Source organism: Thermobia domestica, chromosome 4, assembly GCF_964235325.1.
Source record: "Thermobia domestica chromosome 4, izTheDome1.hap1.1, whole genome shotgun sequence".
In the NCBI taxonomy this organism is placed as follows: domain Eukaryota; kingdom Metazoa; phylum Arthropoda; class Insecta; order Zygentoma; family Lepismatidae; genus Thermobia; species Thermobia domestica.
The window spans coordinates 225295009-225311610 of record NC_137457.1 but is presented as its reverse complement, the minus strand read 5'-3'; the positions used below and the strand labels follow the sequence as shown (position 1 = coordinate 225311610).

The window sequence follows — 16602 nt, the reverse complement described above, 5'->3', positions numbered from 1 at the left end:
GGCACGTTCGGGCTGGATTGGGCTCGGGCCGAAAAATTCAGCCTGTGCAGGGCTCTAGCGTGCAGGACAAAATCCAAGCAATATGCTTGTGAAATGGACAAAATCGAAGCGACAGAATCCAAGTGGATTCTATTGATAGGGAGTTAAAGTAGAAATAAAAAGAGATAATTTGGAAAGGAACGTATTTATGTCTCTCTTCTCAAAGTTATATTTGTCAATAAGGCAAGCTAGTATAGACCCTATAATAAGTCAAAAATACTTCACGTCAAAAATTAATCAACGTCAATCACATCTCAGGTGAATTTTACCCTTTGTTTATTGTCAATTAGACTAGTGCATAACGTCTGAGTTCTTGTTTCCAACCGAAGAATTACCCCCCCTTTTTTTTCACTTTTGTCTGCTCTTGTAGCTACGAAAGCTTGGTCTTTTTGATACCTTGGATTGCAGTTCGATATGTTTATGTCCAATCAATTACTGAAAGTCTCTGTTTTGTGGTTCACAGAATTTATTCGGGGGCCGCGGTGGCTCAGTGGTAGAGCGTTCACCTCTGGTGTTAGGGGTCTCGGGTTCAAACCCTGCTCCCGCCAAGTGCACTTTGTGGTGGACAAACACCGTGTGCGTGGGTTTTCTCGGCGTTCTCCCGTTTCCTCCCACTTTCTTCATTCCACCATTTCATTCATTACTCATTATCACCGTCTCCTTTAGCCTAACCGGCATAACCGTGGGACGTAAAACTCAAAATTTCATTTCATTTCATTTCAGAATTTATTCGTACGTGATAGACCACATTAATTCTATGCTGGCGGGTATAGGTCGGTACCCTTCGATTCCTCAATTAGTTGCTGAGTTTAACGAAAGACCCCCTCAAATAAGCCAAAATAATCTACCAAATATGCAGTTTCCTATTCTCCATTGCATATATATCTCAGAATATTTTTATGGTATTGTATTTTAATCTGTTTTAAGTAGAGTTCCATGTGAGCAACGAAAATTTTAATTATAAATTTTAAACGAAAACAGTATAACCGCTCCCCTAAATTTCTCCCTAGAGGTGGGATGCGGTGGCAAAAGACAAAATCCAAGGGACAGAATCTCAGCAGACAAAAATCTAGCACAATTCTTGCGAGACGGAAGAAATTCAAGAGGGTAAAATCTATTTTGTCAGTATAATAGGTATATAATTTTTGAATGATATATCATTGGAAAACAGTAGCATTATTTCAGATTTGGCTTGGGGGAGCAAAACCTCTTGATATATGTAAGTTTTCGCGTTTTTCACTGACTTACTACTATTCTATTGATAAAATCTATATAAATCTCAAACTCCGGGGTGGGAGGCAAATGTCCCTCCCTGCCCCCGCTAAGTGATGCTCCTGTTGAAAAATGAATGTAGATTCAAGACTTAAACACTTAAGTAGACCATAATCATTCCACAGCCTGTTAGTTACGACTGAAAATGAAGATGGAGACTGCGAACGGACGTCTAGACCTACTGAAGTTATTGCATATAGGGGAAACTGTTGTACCTTGAAACACTTTCTGCGTTTTCCAAGATATAGTATTATCAGCAGTTATTTCTGCAATTCCATTGCAGTGCATTTAAACTAGGAAGTTTTCTGAACAAAATTGCGGCATTATTAAAGTTCTTATTTCTATTCTTCGTTATGCTGTTATGTTTTCAAAAATTCTCCAGAAAGTGTTCCATGGCACAAATGGCCATGTACCTTGAAACACAACCTCATGTACCTTGAAACATATACTTATAAAATGATAATTCACAGAAATAAAATCACAAATAATTATTCTACTGTTTATATTATATATCCAGATTTGTTGTTTTCGATACATAAAATCGTGTGAATGAAGAGAACAGAAATTTCTGATATTTACTCTGATCAGGGTTTTATCTTCATATTGAACCTAATATTAATCGGAAAGTGAACTTTATTTATTAACTTATTGAAAAATACGTAATCCTACCGATAATTAATATATGAAAAGAAAACTATAACTATATTCTATTTATCAGTCCACTCTTAAAATCCCGAAAAAAAGCAAAGAACAATGGCTTTAAAACAATATCAAAATTGAACATATGTTGCGCACATTTTGTTCTAATTCTTTTCACGTAAAGTAGGCGCAGGCCTATCAGAAAATAACATAAGATATTACTAAATTAGAAAATGTTGACTTATTCATGAAAACGATCTCGGCCTATGCGATCTATTACACTATATTATAAGAACCAAAATTGAAACCACAAATTGTTCAGACACTCTACTGGAGCCTATTGGTCTAACGGGTGGTGGCAGTTTCACTATAATATCAGATGCATTCACATCAAACTGTCCTGCAGTTTTCATAATATTTGCAGTACAGTAGAAACTCGATTAACCGTCACTCTTTTAACCGTCACTCTCTGTTATCCGTCACTGCTCCGGACAGTACTGTACTTTAAATGTGCCGTAATTGACGCCATGCACCGTGCAGAGCACGGAATAAAGTGTGAGCGAAATGGACTGAAATAGTCATGCGTCACTTCCGGTCATGCTAGTTTCCACACAAAAACTTGGTACAGTACTGAAACCCTTATGGAGAAAAGGATGGGCTTGAAGCACTCAAGATGCCAGAAATTAAATTCCAAACTGTTAAGAATTATTTTCAAGACGAACCTATATTACTGTAACATGGAAGGAATACGGTTTACTCTGGTCCTCTGGTCCTCTGGTCCTATTCAATCATTATAAATTGTGATGGATATTTACAACAATCAATTTTTTTTTAAAATGAGATGTTGCTTGATTTCTGCTTTTTCCAACGCCGGTCCGGCTTGCGGCAGCATTGCACCAAAATGCATTACTCTGGTGCATTACTATCTGGAGCTGGATTGCCCTTGGAGCAAGCGGAGAGCGAAACATCATCTCCAATAGGATTAGCTAGTGCAGGTATACAATGGAATAAGCGATATAAAAGTTAGTAAACTGGAGGTTTGTGTCTAAGATTTTCTTAAGAGAATTGCTGATTAGATACGCTTCCATAAATATCTAGTAAAATTGAAAATTCTTTGTTTAAATTAAAGTTTAATTTTCTCTGACGTCATGACTATTTTTTTAGTTCATTGTTATTGAACGCGACTGTCCATTGTTATTGAAAGCGGAAAATCCCCACCCCCACCTTTTCGTAGGCCCCGCCCCACTCCTACTGTTTTGGTAACTCAATCAGTTATTGTCAGTTGCACTGGACACCTTGAGTTGGCACGCAGATTTAGTGTACAGTACGAGTACTGTTACAAAGCGTACAGTGTAGGACTACATACTCCTTATCAACTTACTGTTGATTGTTATGCTTGGAAGATGGCTAAAAAGCGAAAACGAATCGTGTTAGGACTTGGCCAAAAAATCGAAATTATTAAACGTTTGAGGAAGGGCGAAACTGCAACAAGTATCGCGCTGATTTATGGTGTTGGTAGAATGACCGTCAATGACATAAAACTGGATGCCGAAAATATTGAGGAGCATGTGTCAAAAATGCAGAGTACCGATGGAGATGTAAAAACTCATAAAACTTTGAAACCTGCTAGGTATAAAGAACTCGACAATGCTGTGTATCAGTGGTTTATTCAAGCTCAAAGTCAAGGAATCCCAATTTCAGGGCCAATTATAATGACAAAAGCAATCGAACTTAATAAAAAGTTAGATGGGGATCCTAACTTTAAAGCTAGCATGGGTTGGCTTTATAAATTTAAGTTTCGTCACGGCATTCGAAAACTGGACATAAGTGTCGAGAAACTTAGTTCAAACAGCGCAGTCATAGAAGACTTCAGAGAAGAATTTCAGGCAAAAATTACTGCTCTTAAACTTGTGAGAGAACAAGTGTACAACTGCGACGAAACCGGGCTCAATTGGAAAGCTTTGCCGCAAAAGACACTGGCATCACTTTCAGAAAAGACAGCACCAGGCTTTAAAATCCAGAAAGATCGCATCACTGCAATGGTCTGTGCGAATGCAACTGGCAAGCATAGGTTACCCTTAGCAGTGATTGGTAAATAAAAAAAAAAAAACGCGCATTTAAAAACTTAAATTTGAATGCTCTTCCTGTGAACTATTATTCACACACACACACACACACACACACACACACACAAAACGCTTGGATGGACCAAACCATTTTTGCGGAATGGTTTCACAAAGTGTTTGTACCCCAAGTTAGAGCTCATCTCGCCAAGTTGAAGCTGCCGCAGGAAGCACTTCTCATTATTGGACAATGCTCCATCACATTCCTTTGATGAACTTAAAAGTGACGATGGTAAAATAACGTGTCTCTTCCTTCCAGCCAACACAACTCCCCTCATCGAACCTATGGACCAAGGGATCATTGAAAACATGAAACGTCGGTACAGAAGAAGTTTCATTGAAAGTTTGCTGTCATTTGACGATGCAACGACACTTAAAGAATTTTGGAAAACCTACAACATTAAAGATGCTACATTTAATCTTGCCAGTGCGTGGGCGGATCTTAAAGATTCAAGTCTGAAAAATGGGTGGAATAGGCTTTGGCCTGGACCTGAAGATGAACCTGAAGCTGAACCTGAACCTGAACTTCCTACTGATGATAGGGTTAGTGTTGAGGAAATTGTGCAACTTTGCAATAACGGATTGGACAGTGAAACTTTAAGGACAGAAGAAATAACAACCTGGTTAGAATGCGATAAAATGGATGGAGGTTTTCAACTTTTGAGTGACGACGAAATTATATATAATGTTCTGCAGGCCAATGACGAAGCTGACGACGGGGATGAGGAACCTGAAACTGAGCAACGACCAACCACTAGCCACTCTGAAGCCGAAAAAATCTTAACCCAGTGCATCGACTGGTTTGAGAGACAAGAGGAAGCGAATGCCACGCAGATACTTCTTCTTAGAAAAATACGCAACATTGCCACACAAAAAGCTCAGCGTTCGAAGAAGCAGAAGAAGATGACATATTATTTTTAAATGTGTGGTTATTTCACTACCAGTTCAGTGTTACTCTTGTATGTAAGTGCAGTACAGTAATCTAAATACACTATAAACATGTATTATTCACTTGTATAAGGTTATTTATTTCTTCCAGAACCTTTTAAATCTACTTACTGTAGAGGTTTATAGCGATATTTCTGTTATTCGTCTATTCGCTTAACCGTCATGGTCCCGGCCCCGAAGGTGACGGTTAATCGAGTTTCTACTGTACCAAGAATACGTTGCAAGAATTTTATTTTAAATTCGTTGTAATTAGATTCCACTCAACAAATCTTTCCTCAGTAAAATCCAACGCTTCGTGCCTTTTGCTTAAGCTGCACCAACACATAGTCATCCGACTTGAGATTATTTGCTTCAACACTCTCGTTTAATTCAACTTCTGTGTCCATCAATCCTGCAAGCATAACATCACTAATATCATCTTCATGCAGGCTTATGTTCTCTTCAGATTCTTCGGCAGACGTTTCGAAACCAAGTTTTTGTTGTTTCTTCTTTCCTTTTCTTTGTTGTTCTTGCTTCTTATTTCCTTTCCGTGTGGCTCTGTGGTCTTTTTTATCTTTCAGTTCTTGCTTTTCATGTGTATTTGTTACTATTCTACTTCTACCAGCGTTTCTTCGTCGTTTTGTACTTTGCGGAGTTTATGCTTTCGGGTATGGTTGTACTTCCTCTGGAAGGACTGATGTAGAAGGTAAGTTCAAATCTTTACCAGAAAGGAAAACTAGCACCATTCTTTCGTTTCGTTCTTGCAACGGAGTGTGGTCTTTTCATCTACGTATATCACTTAGATGACAACCCTGTCGATGATCTGTCACAGAAGCTGAAAAAAGTCTGACTCCGAGAAAATGTTACTATCTATGGGATAAATCCCTGAACGGCAAAATCCACTGATGATATTTGATGTGCTGAAGGCACGCGGATAGATAGTTCCCAATACTTGGGCCACAGCATAAATATCAAAATGTTTCCCCGGATTATTATGTAACCATTCTTCCACAGCTTGGTTATAGAAGCATTTAAACAGACCGTAAACAGCCAAATACAGTGGCTGTAGTTTTTCTGTAGTATGCGGAGGTATGGTCAGCATGACAACTCCAGCTTCAGCAGCCATTTTATCAGCCTCCAATTGCCCCAGGTGGTGCTCCTTTAAGCATGCAGTTTTTAAAATAAACACGGGGAAAGATAAACATTGGTGGTATATGGTTGCTAATTGCATTTACTGCTTCTATCGTGGTTACCAGATTTCCACGTTCTGTGGACACAGTGGTACCAACTTGCCGTTCACCTTTCTGGGTGACAATGTTCGAGGGTGTTTGGACCGTACACATGCCAGTCTCGTCAACATTCCAGATTCTTGATGGAGAGATTGGGCCAAATCTGCTATGAATATCTTCTAGGTGGTCAAAAAATTGGTTTACAGTGTTTTTATTAAAACATATCGCACGCACTAAACTTGTTGGTTCTGGTATTCTAAGTGCTAATTCTCCGTATCGCTTCATAAATCTTCGCATCCACTCCTTCACAGCAATTTCGACATTATCTCAATTCTTTAGATACTTCTTATTATTAGCGCCAGCATATCGATACGCCAGTTGTCGAGCACCTTTTTTGGTAAGTCCGTAATTCATTTTGGTCCTTAGTTGTTATGTATGTAGTAAATCTCTCCTCTTCTTGCTCATCAAACACACGATGAACATCGTATTGTATACTATACTCAAATGTTTCTTTTACTGACTGTCTAAAAGTTTTCAGATGTCGGGATAAAGTAGCTAATGACACTAGGTAAACTTTGCAAGATTCAAGAATTGAAATACGCTCCCCAGTCTCGGCAGTGATTGCTTTAATTGCGTTCTTGATTGCGTTAGAGTCACTGGCAGGCCTTTTCTTTCCTGTTTAGCTTTCTGGCATTTTGATTGCTGCAACGATAACAAAATAATGTTCAAAAATACAATTGACAATAAGTCCATGTACCTTGGAACATGTTCCAAGGTACAAGATGTGTTTTTGTTCTATGGTACAAGAGGCTGTAGACAATTACTAAAGTGACGCTACAATGACAACGCTACATCTAGAGTAGAAAAAAATCACAAAAATACTCACCTAATTTCCCTGAACTAATAGATTATTACAGATGATACAAACAAAACACAGTAATGGCACTAGAAATCAATATTTCAATTTGTAAATAGTTCGTTTTTCTGTAAAAAAGTTTTTCCACTTTCGTAAATCACACATGCCTGTGAACACAACGAAAACCACAATGGTATTGTCTGACAATGTCAAAGCATCATATACCTCATTCAATCACCACTAGATAGTACAGGACCTCAGAAACATTCGAGTGTTCCAAGGTACACTATTCTCAGGGTACAACGGTTTCCCCTACATATTTTACAGTGGTGCAAAAAGTAACAGCAAAGTAACTTGTAATGCGTTACATTTTCACAAGTAACTTACCCAACATTGCCCCAAATGAACTTTGTAGTGGGGAAACATAGTGTGAAAGGGTTTTCTCTAAGTTTTCCCGTTTCCTCCTACTTTCATCATTCCACCATTTCATTCATTTCTCCTCACCCGTCTCCTTTAGCCTACACGGCATAACCATGAGATGTAAAACAAATATTTCATAGATTTTCTTTTCTTTTATAAGGCATGGATATAATAAGAGAGTACCCTAAAATTTAGGAATTGTCAAATATTAAATTATGGTAGATGTTTTCTAGGACTCGGATATATAACTCTGGAAATTTAAGTGGCCCTGCTTATCCCCTCCTGCGGGTAAAAAAATTACCAATATTAGTATTACCATGTGTTCCCTATATGATTGGCTATTGACGTAATTTGTCGTCTTTGATGCGCCTTTAACATGTTATGTAATTATATGGTTGAGTATAGAAGTCTATTCTGTTTTATAGGACATCTGTATATTGATGTTCCCTTCTCCAAAGCTGGAAATTCATAATACACAGAACCATCTCTTAAATTTGGGAATTGTGATAAACGTTCTCTAGAACTCAGATATATAACTTTGAAAATTTTCCAAAGTAGAAAAATGCCAAAATATTCATATTATTATGTGCTTACCATGTGGTCTGTTATTGACATAATTTATCTTATTACATTACATGAGGCTTTACTACAACATGCAGCTATATAGTACAGGGGTCTGCTTTCTTTCACAGGATATAGGTACATTTCTCTTAAATTTTGGGCAGGGTACATTGGTTTACCATAAAATTTAGGAATTGTAAAAAATCAAAATTTTGCAGGCTCAATTTTTATACTGTCAAAATCGCATATGACAGCTTTTGTCCCTATCTTAGCAACAGTAGGCCCAACAATCAGATACAGTCGGTGATCAACTACCAACAATGTAATTGGTTCCTTTGCCGAGCATTTACCAACTCAAGTATTACCCCTTCGTAAGAACTCTAAAATTGCGAGATTGAAACTACTGGATAAATGGCGGGAAATGGTTGGCTAATAGGAATATACATTTTATACTACGTTAGCCCATCGTATTTTTCGACTATATATTTCAGTTACCGATTGGCAATCATTCTATTTGCTTACATACGGCCTATCAATTGTGTTGCTAGGGTATTTAATATTGAAATTTGGAAGAATTATTTATTACATAAACAAAGATATCAACAAGGGCCCTTTTCAAATATTGTTCTCTAACATCATTGTATGTGTTAATTAAATTTTCTATCTATTTGTATTTTTTCTTTCCTTCTAGGATTTAACATATGATGAAGTGACAGAAGAAATTGCATATACTATCATCGCAATGCTCTGTGATATTGGAGGTACTCTTGGTCTACTAATGGGAGCATCAGTTCTTACATTTATCGAATTGCTTGAAGTTATGTGGTCTAAAGTATGTTATTTATGCTGTGGCTCGAAAGTATTGGTCTAAATGAATGAGAAATTGAAGTAGTACGATTTTCTATTTATCGGTTATATTTTATTATCACATGTAATAATTATGTATGAATAAAACCACTGAACATTAATAAAAAATATCATTTTGCTATTAAGACTATTTTCATTTGCTGTTGTAAGCTTCGTTTATATCGAAAATATAACAAAACATTTCCAATGCTATTAATTTTAACCATGCAAGATATATTCACTCTTTTGATCAGGAATTCCAAGAACGTGTTTCTTAGGGGAAGATTTGCATTACCAGGTTTAGATTCATCTAGGAGGGCTTTTTCGTTATGGGTATAAAAACAGCGTGTTGACACCAAACGGTGCAAAAATATTAACTTGTGCTAAGCAACCATTCGGAGTCGAAGCAGAAGCGTGGCAGAGGACCAAGCAGTAGCGGGAGGTTCGTCCGTAGGGAGCTGGCGATAGTGGTAGTCGGCGATGGAGGGTGTACGTATAAACGATAATGGGAAACACTTCAAATGACATGAAACCATATACCTTGTGTGTGGCAAAGCTTCTATGGTCATTTTACACACTGTTTTCATAAAACATAACACTTTATCATGGGTTTCTTATGGAGTATGACGTGGTAAAGAGTATAATTTGCATTTCATATTTCTACCTTATTATACATATGTGGGTACGATCCCGATTATTTCGAACATACATATTCATCTTCTAAAATAGTAGATATTTTTTCAAATATTTTAGAAATCTATATTTACCGAAACTGGAACAGCACAATTTTAACCAATATAGTTTGAAACACACACACACACACACACACAAAACACTGAATATAAAAATAACTTCCAAGAAGTATTTCTATATAACCAATGTATAACCACGTCAATTCAACATAGTCATCCAGACTGACCTGTTTGGACTTAGATGAATTTTGGTACGATTTTTGGCCTCATAGACCTATGAAAAAATATCAAATTATAGGTATCTTGCTCGATTGGTTCTTAAGTTATTTGATTTTGAAATTTGAAAATTTTGAGAAAATTGGACGCGTTTTGAAATTTTAATGAAGTACAGAGCAGCAATCAATTAAAATACAGACATGAGAGTGGTAGCGCTTAAAAGCTCTTTTAATGGGCTTTCATATGAAATTCTACTTGGTATGGGTTATTTTGAAAAAAAATAAAAAATTGAAATTTTCAAAATTATTTTTTTCCAAAGTGACAATTTTAAAATTTTGAAAAATCTCAAAATAAATTTATAATGTCTATTTACACCACCCAAAGTTTTGTTCTGGGATCTCCATGAGATCAGGAGTTACAGTGCATAACACAATATTCAGAGAAAAAATGCAAAATATAAACATATTGCTTTTAAAAAATTTAAATTAATATAACATTTACACTTATATCACTATCTCTGGTGACACGCCTTGAATTGCTGAAATTTATCCACAATTTTTTTCACTTCCTTTTCTGGTAAATTATATATTCGACGAGTTGCTGTGACTGGATTGACTGTGCATATCACATCTGCAGTGGGAATCCACAGTATATCAGGTGTTGTAGGAAAGGAAAATGAAGGTGATGGTCCTGAAGGTGTAGGAAATACACTTGTATCATCTGTTGTTCTTCATCTTTGGCCAGAACATAGCTCATCCACCACCTGTCACTGTAGCTGGGAGTTACATATCCATTTATATCACTGAAGGAAGGTAACCCCCTTTCCGTCAGTTGTTACAAAATAGATGGTTGTAATGATTGAATTGGAAAATAATTTAACTTTGTCTCACCCTGTAGGGGTATGAAAGCATGGAATTGTTGCGTACCTGGAATTGCCGCAGCTTTACTGTATCGGTTGGCCATTTGTTCTGCAGTTGTAATGTATTCCTCAAGGCTTACATACATGAAGTCTATATTAGAGATATTCTTGTCAGCCCATTCAAAGAGTTGCCTGGGAGTTGCTATTTGGTCTTCATATGGCCTTTGAAGGCTTGCTCTAGCTGCCAGTCTTTTAACTGTTTCCCCCAAGCCCATCACATGGGCCCTTTTCATGAGCTGTGGCTGCAAAATGCCATTCAGCTTCAACTCCAAAGTCTTCTTTATGATTACACAGCTTGATATTTTTTTATTTTTATACTGGGCAGCCGATTCATCTGAAAAATAGTACATTTTACTAGGAAATGATTCAAGCTTTGATTTCAGGAACTGAATCAATTTTGTCTGGAATAGGTGGACAGCAGTAGTGTTATGGTGGAGGCAATCTGATAAGATTACGCAATTGAAATGTTTTAATCCATCCTGTTTAAAATACACAACATAAGGGTGAATTGTGTCCTGTGTATTCGACCAGTGGTATGAATGTGCTTAATCTTGCGAAACAAATGAGTAATTCTCAGAAAAATCACAAATAACAACCATCCAGTAAGTGTTCCTTCAAATTACTCAAAAAAGAACTCTTGTTTAGCGATGAAGTCATGACGAAGTAGTGCACGTAGTCTCTCACAAAATAGGTCTACAAATTCGAGAACTTTTTTTTTTAAGTATTTCCAAGTTACAGCTATCGACAGATATCCACTGGCGGAAGGTAAGTATCTCAATACCTTTTTCATCAAATGCCTGCTCCAAAATTGTTCTGATACTGTTTGCAAATGAGCATGAAACACATTTTGAAAAGTAGCAGTCTACAGAAGCTGGACTACAAACCACCATCGCTAATAATTGATTTCATTCTGCTGTTTTCTATGATGAGTTTTACATTTTGATGTGTGGTGCACACACAGACTGAATGTGTACCACTCTTACCAGCAAAAACAGTTTTTTGGCCTCAATTCCGCAAATTTGGATAACCCACTTTGAGTGGGAACTTTTCTTTGAACAGTTTGTAAGCTTCTTGTAAATTACAAAGCATGTATTTTCGATGCTTTAACTTTAGTACCTGTGTTGTCCACCACAGAAATGCAGTCCTTAATTCCTGGCATCACTTGACTGATTTCGTCACTTGCATAAAAGTCTTTGACATAGTTAACAGTCTCCGTTGTTGGTAGGTCTTTTCCGAATTTCATGTCAGGGCTCGACAAGACACCTTTTTCTTTCAAAAGTGTCTTCGCTTGTTTTACAATGTAGTTGGGGGCCTGAAATTCCTTCATTCATTTTCTTATACTCCAATTATCGGGCACAAGGGTCAGTAACATAACCTTCTCTTTTCTACTAGTGCAGCTTGCATATATCTTTTTGACATGTTTTAGGAAATCACACTCAGTATCACTGTCTTCATCGGTAGAAGCATGGGCAGAGTTATGGGGGGCATTGCCCCCCAACTTTTTGACAAAAAATAAAAATGCCACTTATAAGATCCCTCAAAACTCTCATTTATGTTTACTGTGCCCCCCAACAGGTAAAAGGTCTGCCTCCCAGCATACAATTCCTAACTCCGCCCATGAGTAGAAGGCGCATTCAGCAATTTCCTCTTCACTGCAACACTGATCCTTGCTGCTTTCTCCTGTGAGCATGACTTGTAACTAATCTTCCTTTTATCCACAGGTGACTCTCCCATCTCTAAAAGAGAACTTTTTAGAGATTGAAGTGCCTCTGTTGTATTTGAATAAGGTAAATCACAAACATCTGCATCTTCCTGACAGCTGCCTGGTAGGGTGAGAAACGGTATCTTGATCTTTCAAGTTGGAAAGTTTCTTCCTGCAACTATCACACACTTTAGAATTGTCAATTGTTCCTGGCATCACTGTGGCAGTGACATCCACTGAATCACAGGTCTCAATCCTTTCCTAACGTGTAAATGGTTAGGTTTGTTAATAGGGATGCATTCGAGTCGAGTCGAGTCGAGATTTAAGCCTGTCTCGACTCGTCTCGAGAAAATGTTGTCTCGACTCGTGTCTCGACTCGAAAATATGTTTCTGTCTCGACTCGTGTCTCTACTCGACAGTCTTTGTCTCGACTCGACTCGAATTCGAGTCGAGACGTCTCGAAATTCGAGTCGAGACAAAATGTACGAGTTAAAATATACGCACACATCAGCCAGACCATCATGACTACCTACCTAATTGTCAGTATGTCGACTTTTGGCATGGATAAAAACGGCGACACGTCATGGCATACACGCAATGATCCTTGATAGGTCGCTGGAGAGAGCTGGCACCACATGTGCTCACTCAGGGCACCTAATTCCCGTAAATTCCGGGAAGGGGGGCGATGTGTTCTGACGTCACGTTCAATCACATCCCACAAGGGACATCACTCAAATGTCCGGCTCCAATTTCAATGAAAATTTTTTTGCTGATAGAAGGCATGTATGCATCATTACTTGTGATGACAAATTTTTGCCATGGTGCATGTTTTCTATTTTTTTTAAAAAACTTTTAAGAGCTGTGATGTGGTTATTAGAGATTACTACAGAAGTCCCTTACTACCCTTTGTAAACGGAGCGTTAACGAAGAAAAGTGAAGAAAAACCATGTGGATACATACAACTCCTGGGGAGAAGTCGTATGGTAGATATGACCTTGATGGCAGCCATCTTGAAATCCGCCATTTTGAATTAAGGTCAAGTTTTCAAAATGGGAATAGGGTAATATGATACATAATTTCGGGCTAGAATTTAATTAGAAAAATAATGGTGAGGTTAGTTTTAAGATACACCCATTTGGGGGAAAGTTACAGGCATATTAATTGTTTTTACTTACTGTATGCGTAAGTCCCTTCTTACTTTCGTTTCAAGACCTGTAAATCGATCGCAACGGCAGAGCCCGGTTTCGCACTAGTGTTTAGAAATCTTTAAACTCACTTGAGGCAATATTTGTGGATTATTGTATTGTATTTTGCCTTTAATTAAATTTGAACCCACTTCATGATCTTGTGTAAAGTATCACTAAAAGAGAATTTCTGTTTTTATGGAGAACGTAAGCATGGCAATTATAAAAGGTGAGTAAGGTGCGTATGTATTTATAAGAAAGTTTATTTTACGAGTCTTTTGTGGTTCCGCCAACCTATTCTTTAGTTGTAGTTTTTTTTTTAAATACTCATATCTCATAAATAAAAGAGCTATTATAAAATCTCTTACCACTATTCTTTAATACTTATAAAATTTTATTTATTGTAAAAGCACTGGCGAGATATTTCTTATCGCCCACTAAAATTATGGTGGAGCTCCTTCGTGGCTAACGGTTAGCATACTTGCCTTTGGCGTGGGAAACCTGGGCTTGATTCCCGGTGGGAGTTCATGTGGTTCGGATTCCACGTTAATCAGTAGATCCACGTCTCATATAGCCTCGCTGCTGAACGGGACGTTAAACTCAGAATCAATTCAACTCAAAATTATGGTTTTGACTTTATTATGATGTTATTAGTTTTAACGCCCAACTGCCCAGTAATTATAAACATTGACTACATTATAAAATTGTAATTTGTGACGACTAAAATATCAGAAATTAAAGATTATTCTTTGGGTTTTGGAACATTTTGAAAAACGTGAAAAACTGGTACTGCATCGATACAACACACCTTTTGGATTTGTCATAACATGTCTTACATAGCTTTGGTTCGATTCTCAACACGGACTGCAACTACCCGTTAAATTGTGCATCCGAAAGGCACTCTTTGTTAAACCTCGCTTATCACCGCTCATCTTAATAATATATATAACTTCACAGCGAAGCAAATGTTGCATTTCTCTCTTTAATCAACACAAAACAAAACTAACCACAGCTGTGACACGAAGGAGCTATTTCGAAAAGAAACAAGCTGTGCTTCATAGAGATGTGTACCAAATGATAGAAGTATAACGTATTGTTTTCTTTCCTGTTTATTGATATCAGTTGGTGTTCTTAATGAGTTTACTCACTAGTTTAGAAAGAGTATATATGGAATTTGGACATATGTTGTACGTATTCTCCTGAGAAATTGATGAGACCAGAAAAGTTATAAGGACAGATAGAATAGGTTTAAGCGCATCTACGTGACTTTATCAAATATTTATTCTCCATAATGGTACCACGCGGAAAACTTGGTATAGGCCTACTTTTATCTTTGCCTCCCTCTGTTAGCTGTTTCGTATCATATATATCGGATGGTTTTGATATTTCTTCTGATCATTAAAACAACAATGGTACCTGTGTGCGTGCAGAAATGCAAAAGCACAAGGTAACTTCCTATTTGTTTTGGAAACAACAAACCCATTTCACGTGTGCGAGAGAAATTGAGCACAGCGAGATCGGGTGTTTACTCACGGTCAGTTCACAGAAGGAGTCCATGGTAAAAGATTTGACTATCTCAAAAACACTCGCAAAACCTTACAAATACAAAAGACTGCGCTTCAAAGGAAGTTTAGACACAGATGTTTCAATTTTCTTTTAGCATCTTTATTCAGCAAAAGAGTCGGTTCATTGTATTCGAAAAAGGGAAGGGAGAAAGGGTGAATTTATATTTTATGTGGGGGATAACGTTGTAAGTAGTATAAACAATACATACCGCTTCCGACTCTGTACTGAAGCACTTCCTTTAGCGGTATATCACTAGATATATCCTGACCCTCATCCCACCTCAAGTTCTAAAGTAGAAAGGGACAGAAGTATTCAACATGACTGCACACTTGAGTTTCAGTTCACAATACGAAAACCAGTGAGCAAGTAAACAGTCTTTTGTAGGATCGTGTTTTACTTCTTGAATTTATTTTTGAACATTTCTGTGAATTCAACAACAGAACGCAGTAGAAATACGGACTAGTTTTTTACTCCAACCATTACTTTCGCTCCAACCCAGGGATGCCACATTTATGATTTCGTATAATACTAGATTTAGTGATCTTACTATTAAACTAGTGATCTAGTACGTACTTTGGGTAAATAGGCACATTCTAGTGATTTTTTTGCATTTTTTTCTGATGCAGACAAATGAGAAGAAAATGGTTCTTAAAATAAAAGGAAGAAGTATATTGCAGTTCAAAACAAATGTAGAAACCTTAAATTATTTTTTCTTTTCCCTCTGACTGAATGAAACCCCTGCTGTGTAACGACCTTAGGTAAACAACGGCTATCTTTGGTTCGCTACCTCCTTTTGTTAGCCGACATGAGATGGGTTACTTTTTTTTCTGGAAGAAAGTGAAGAAATAATTATCCAGTACATTTACGTTTTGTCAGGCACACAGGCGCAGTCTGTACTTGTTTCCTAACGAATTTTAGCAACATAACATAAATGAAACATATGTACCAGAAAATAGAGGCAGTACAAACGGAAATTTTCATCTGTGACACATTTGATGAGAAATATAGTTAGATGTCACGTGCAAGCACTCTAAACATGTCCTATCATGTAATTCTATTCGTATGTTTATGTAGTAGAGACTCAGAAATCAAGAAACAATAATAACTGGTTTTCTTCCAGGGGAAAAATCTAAATGTGAAGGGGTGTTACACTGGGACTTTAATTGCGTCCTTTGTACAAGATTAACAAGTAATAGCAATTTTTTAATTTATTTTAGTTCTTGGGGAGAGGAAGATGGAAGCGAACCCTCGTAAGGACCTCTGCAAGGAAACATGAATACTATCCGCCACTGTTTGTTACATTACACAAAATAGTTATATATATATATATATATTGAGTTTTAGTCAGGGTTTTCATTCTGCAGGAGAGGGGGGATAGTAATACCTGACGAACATTTTCTATTCTCAGAGT

The 16602-nt window shown here is 37.2% G+C and overlaps 1 protein-coding gene across 1 annotated transcript in view; it reads left to right on the top strand.

Annotated features, from left to right (window-relative positions):
• The window catches only part of LOC145683877 (acid-sensing ion channel 1-like), a 97543-nt gene extending 88496 nt beyond the window's left edge, over nt 1-9047 (top strand). The window contains exon 7 of the mRNA XM_081755508.1: nt 8758-9047. Within this exon, the coding sequence (XP_081611634.1) occupies nt 8758-8937 (180 nt within the window). The 3' untranslated portion in view covers nt 8938-9047. The remainder of the gene's footprint in view (nt 1-8757) is intronic.
• Nucleotides 9048-16602: the final 7555 nt, after the last annotated feature.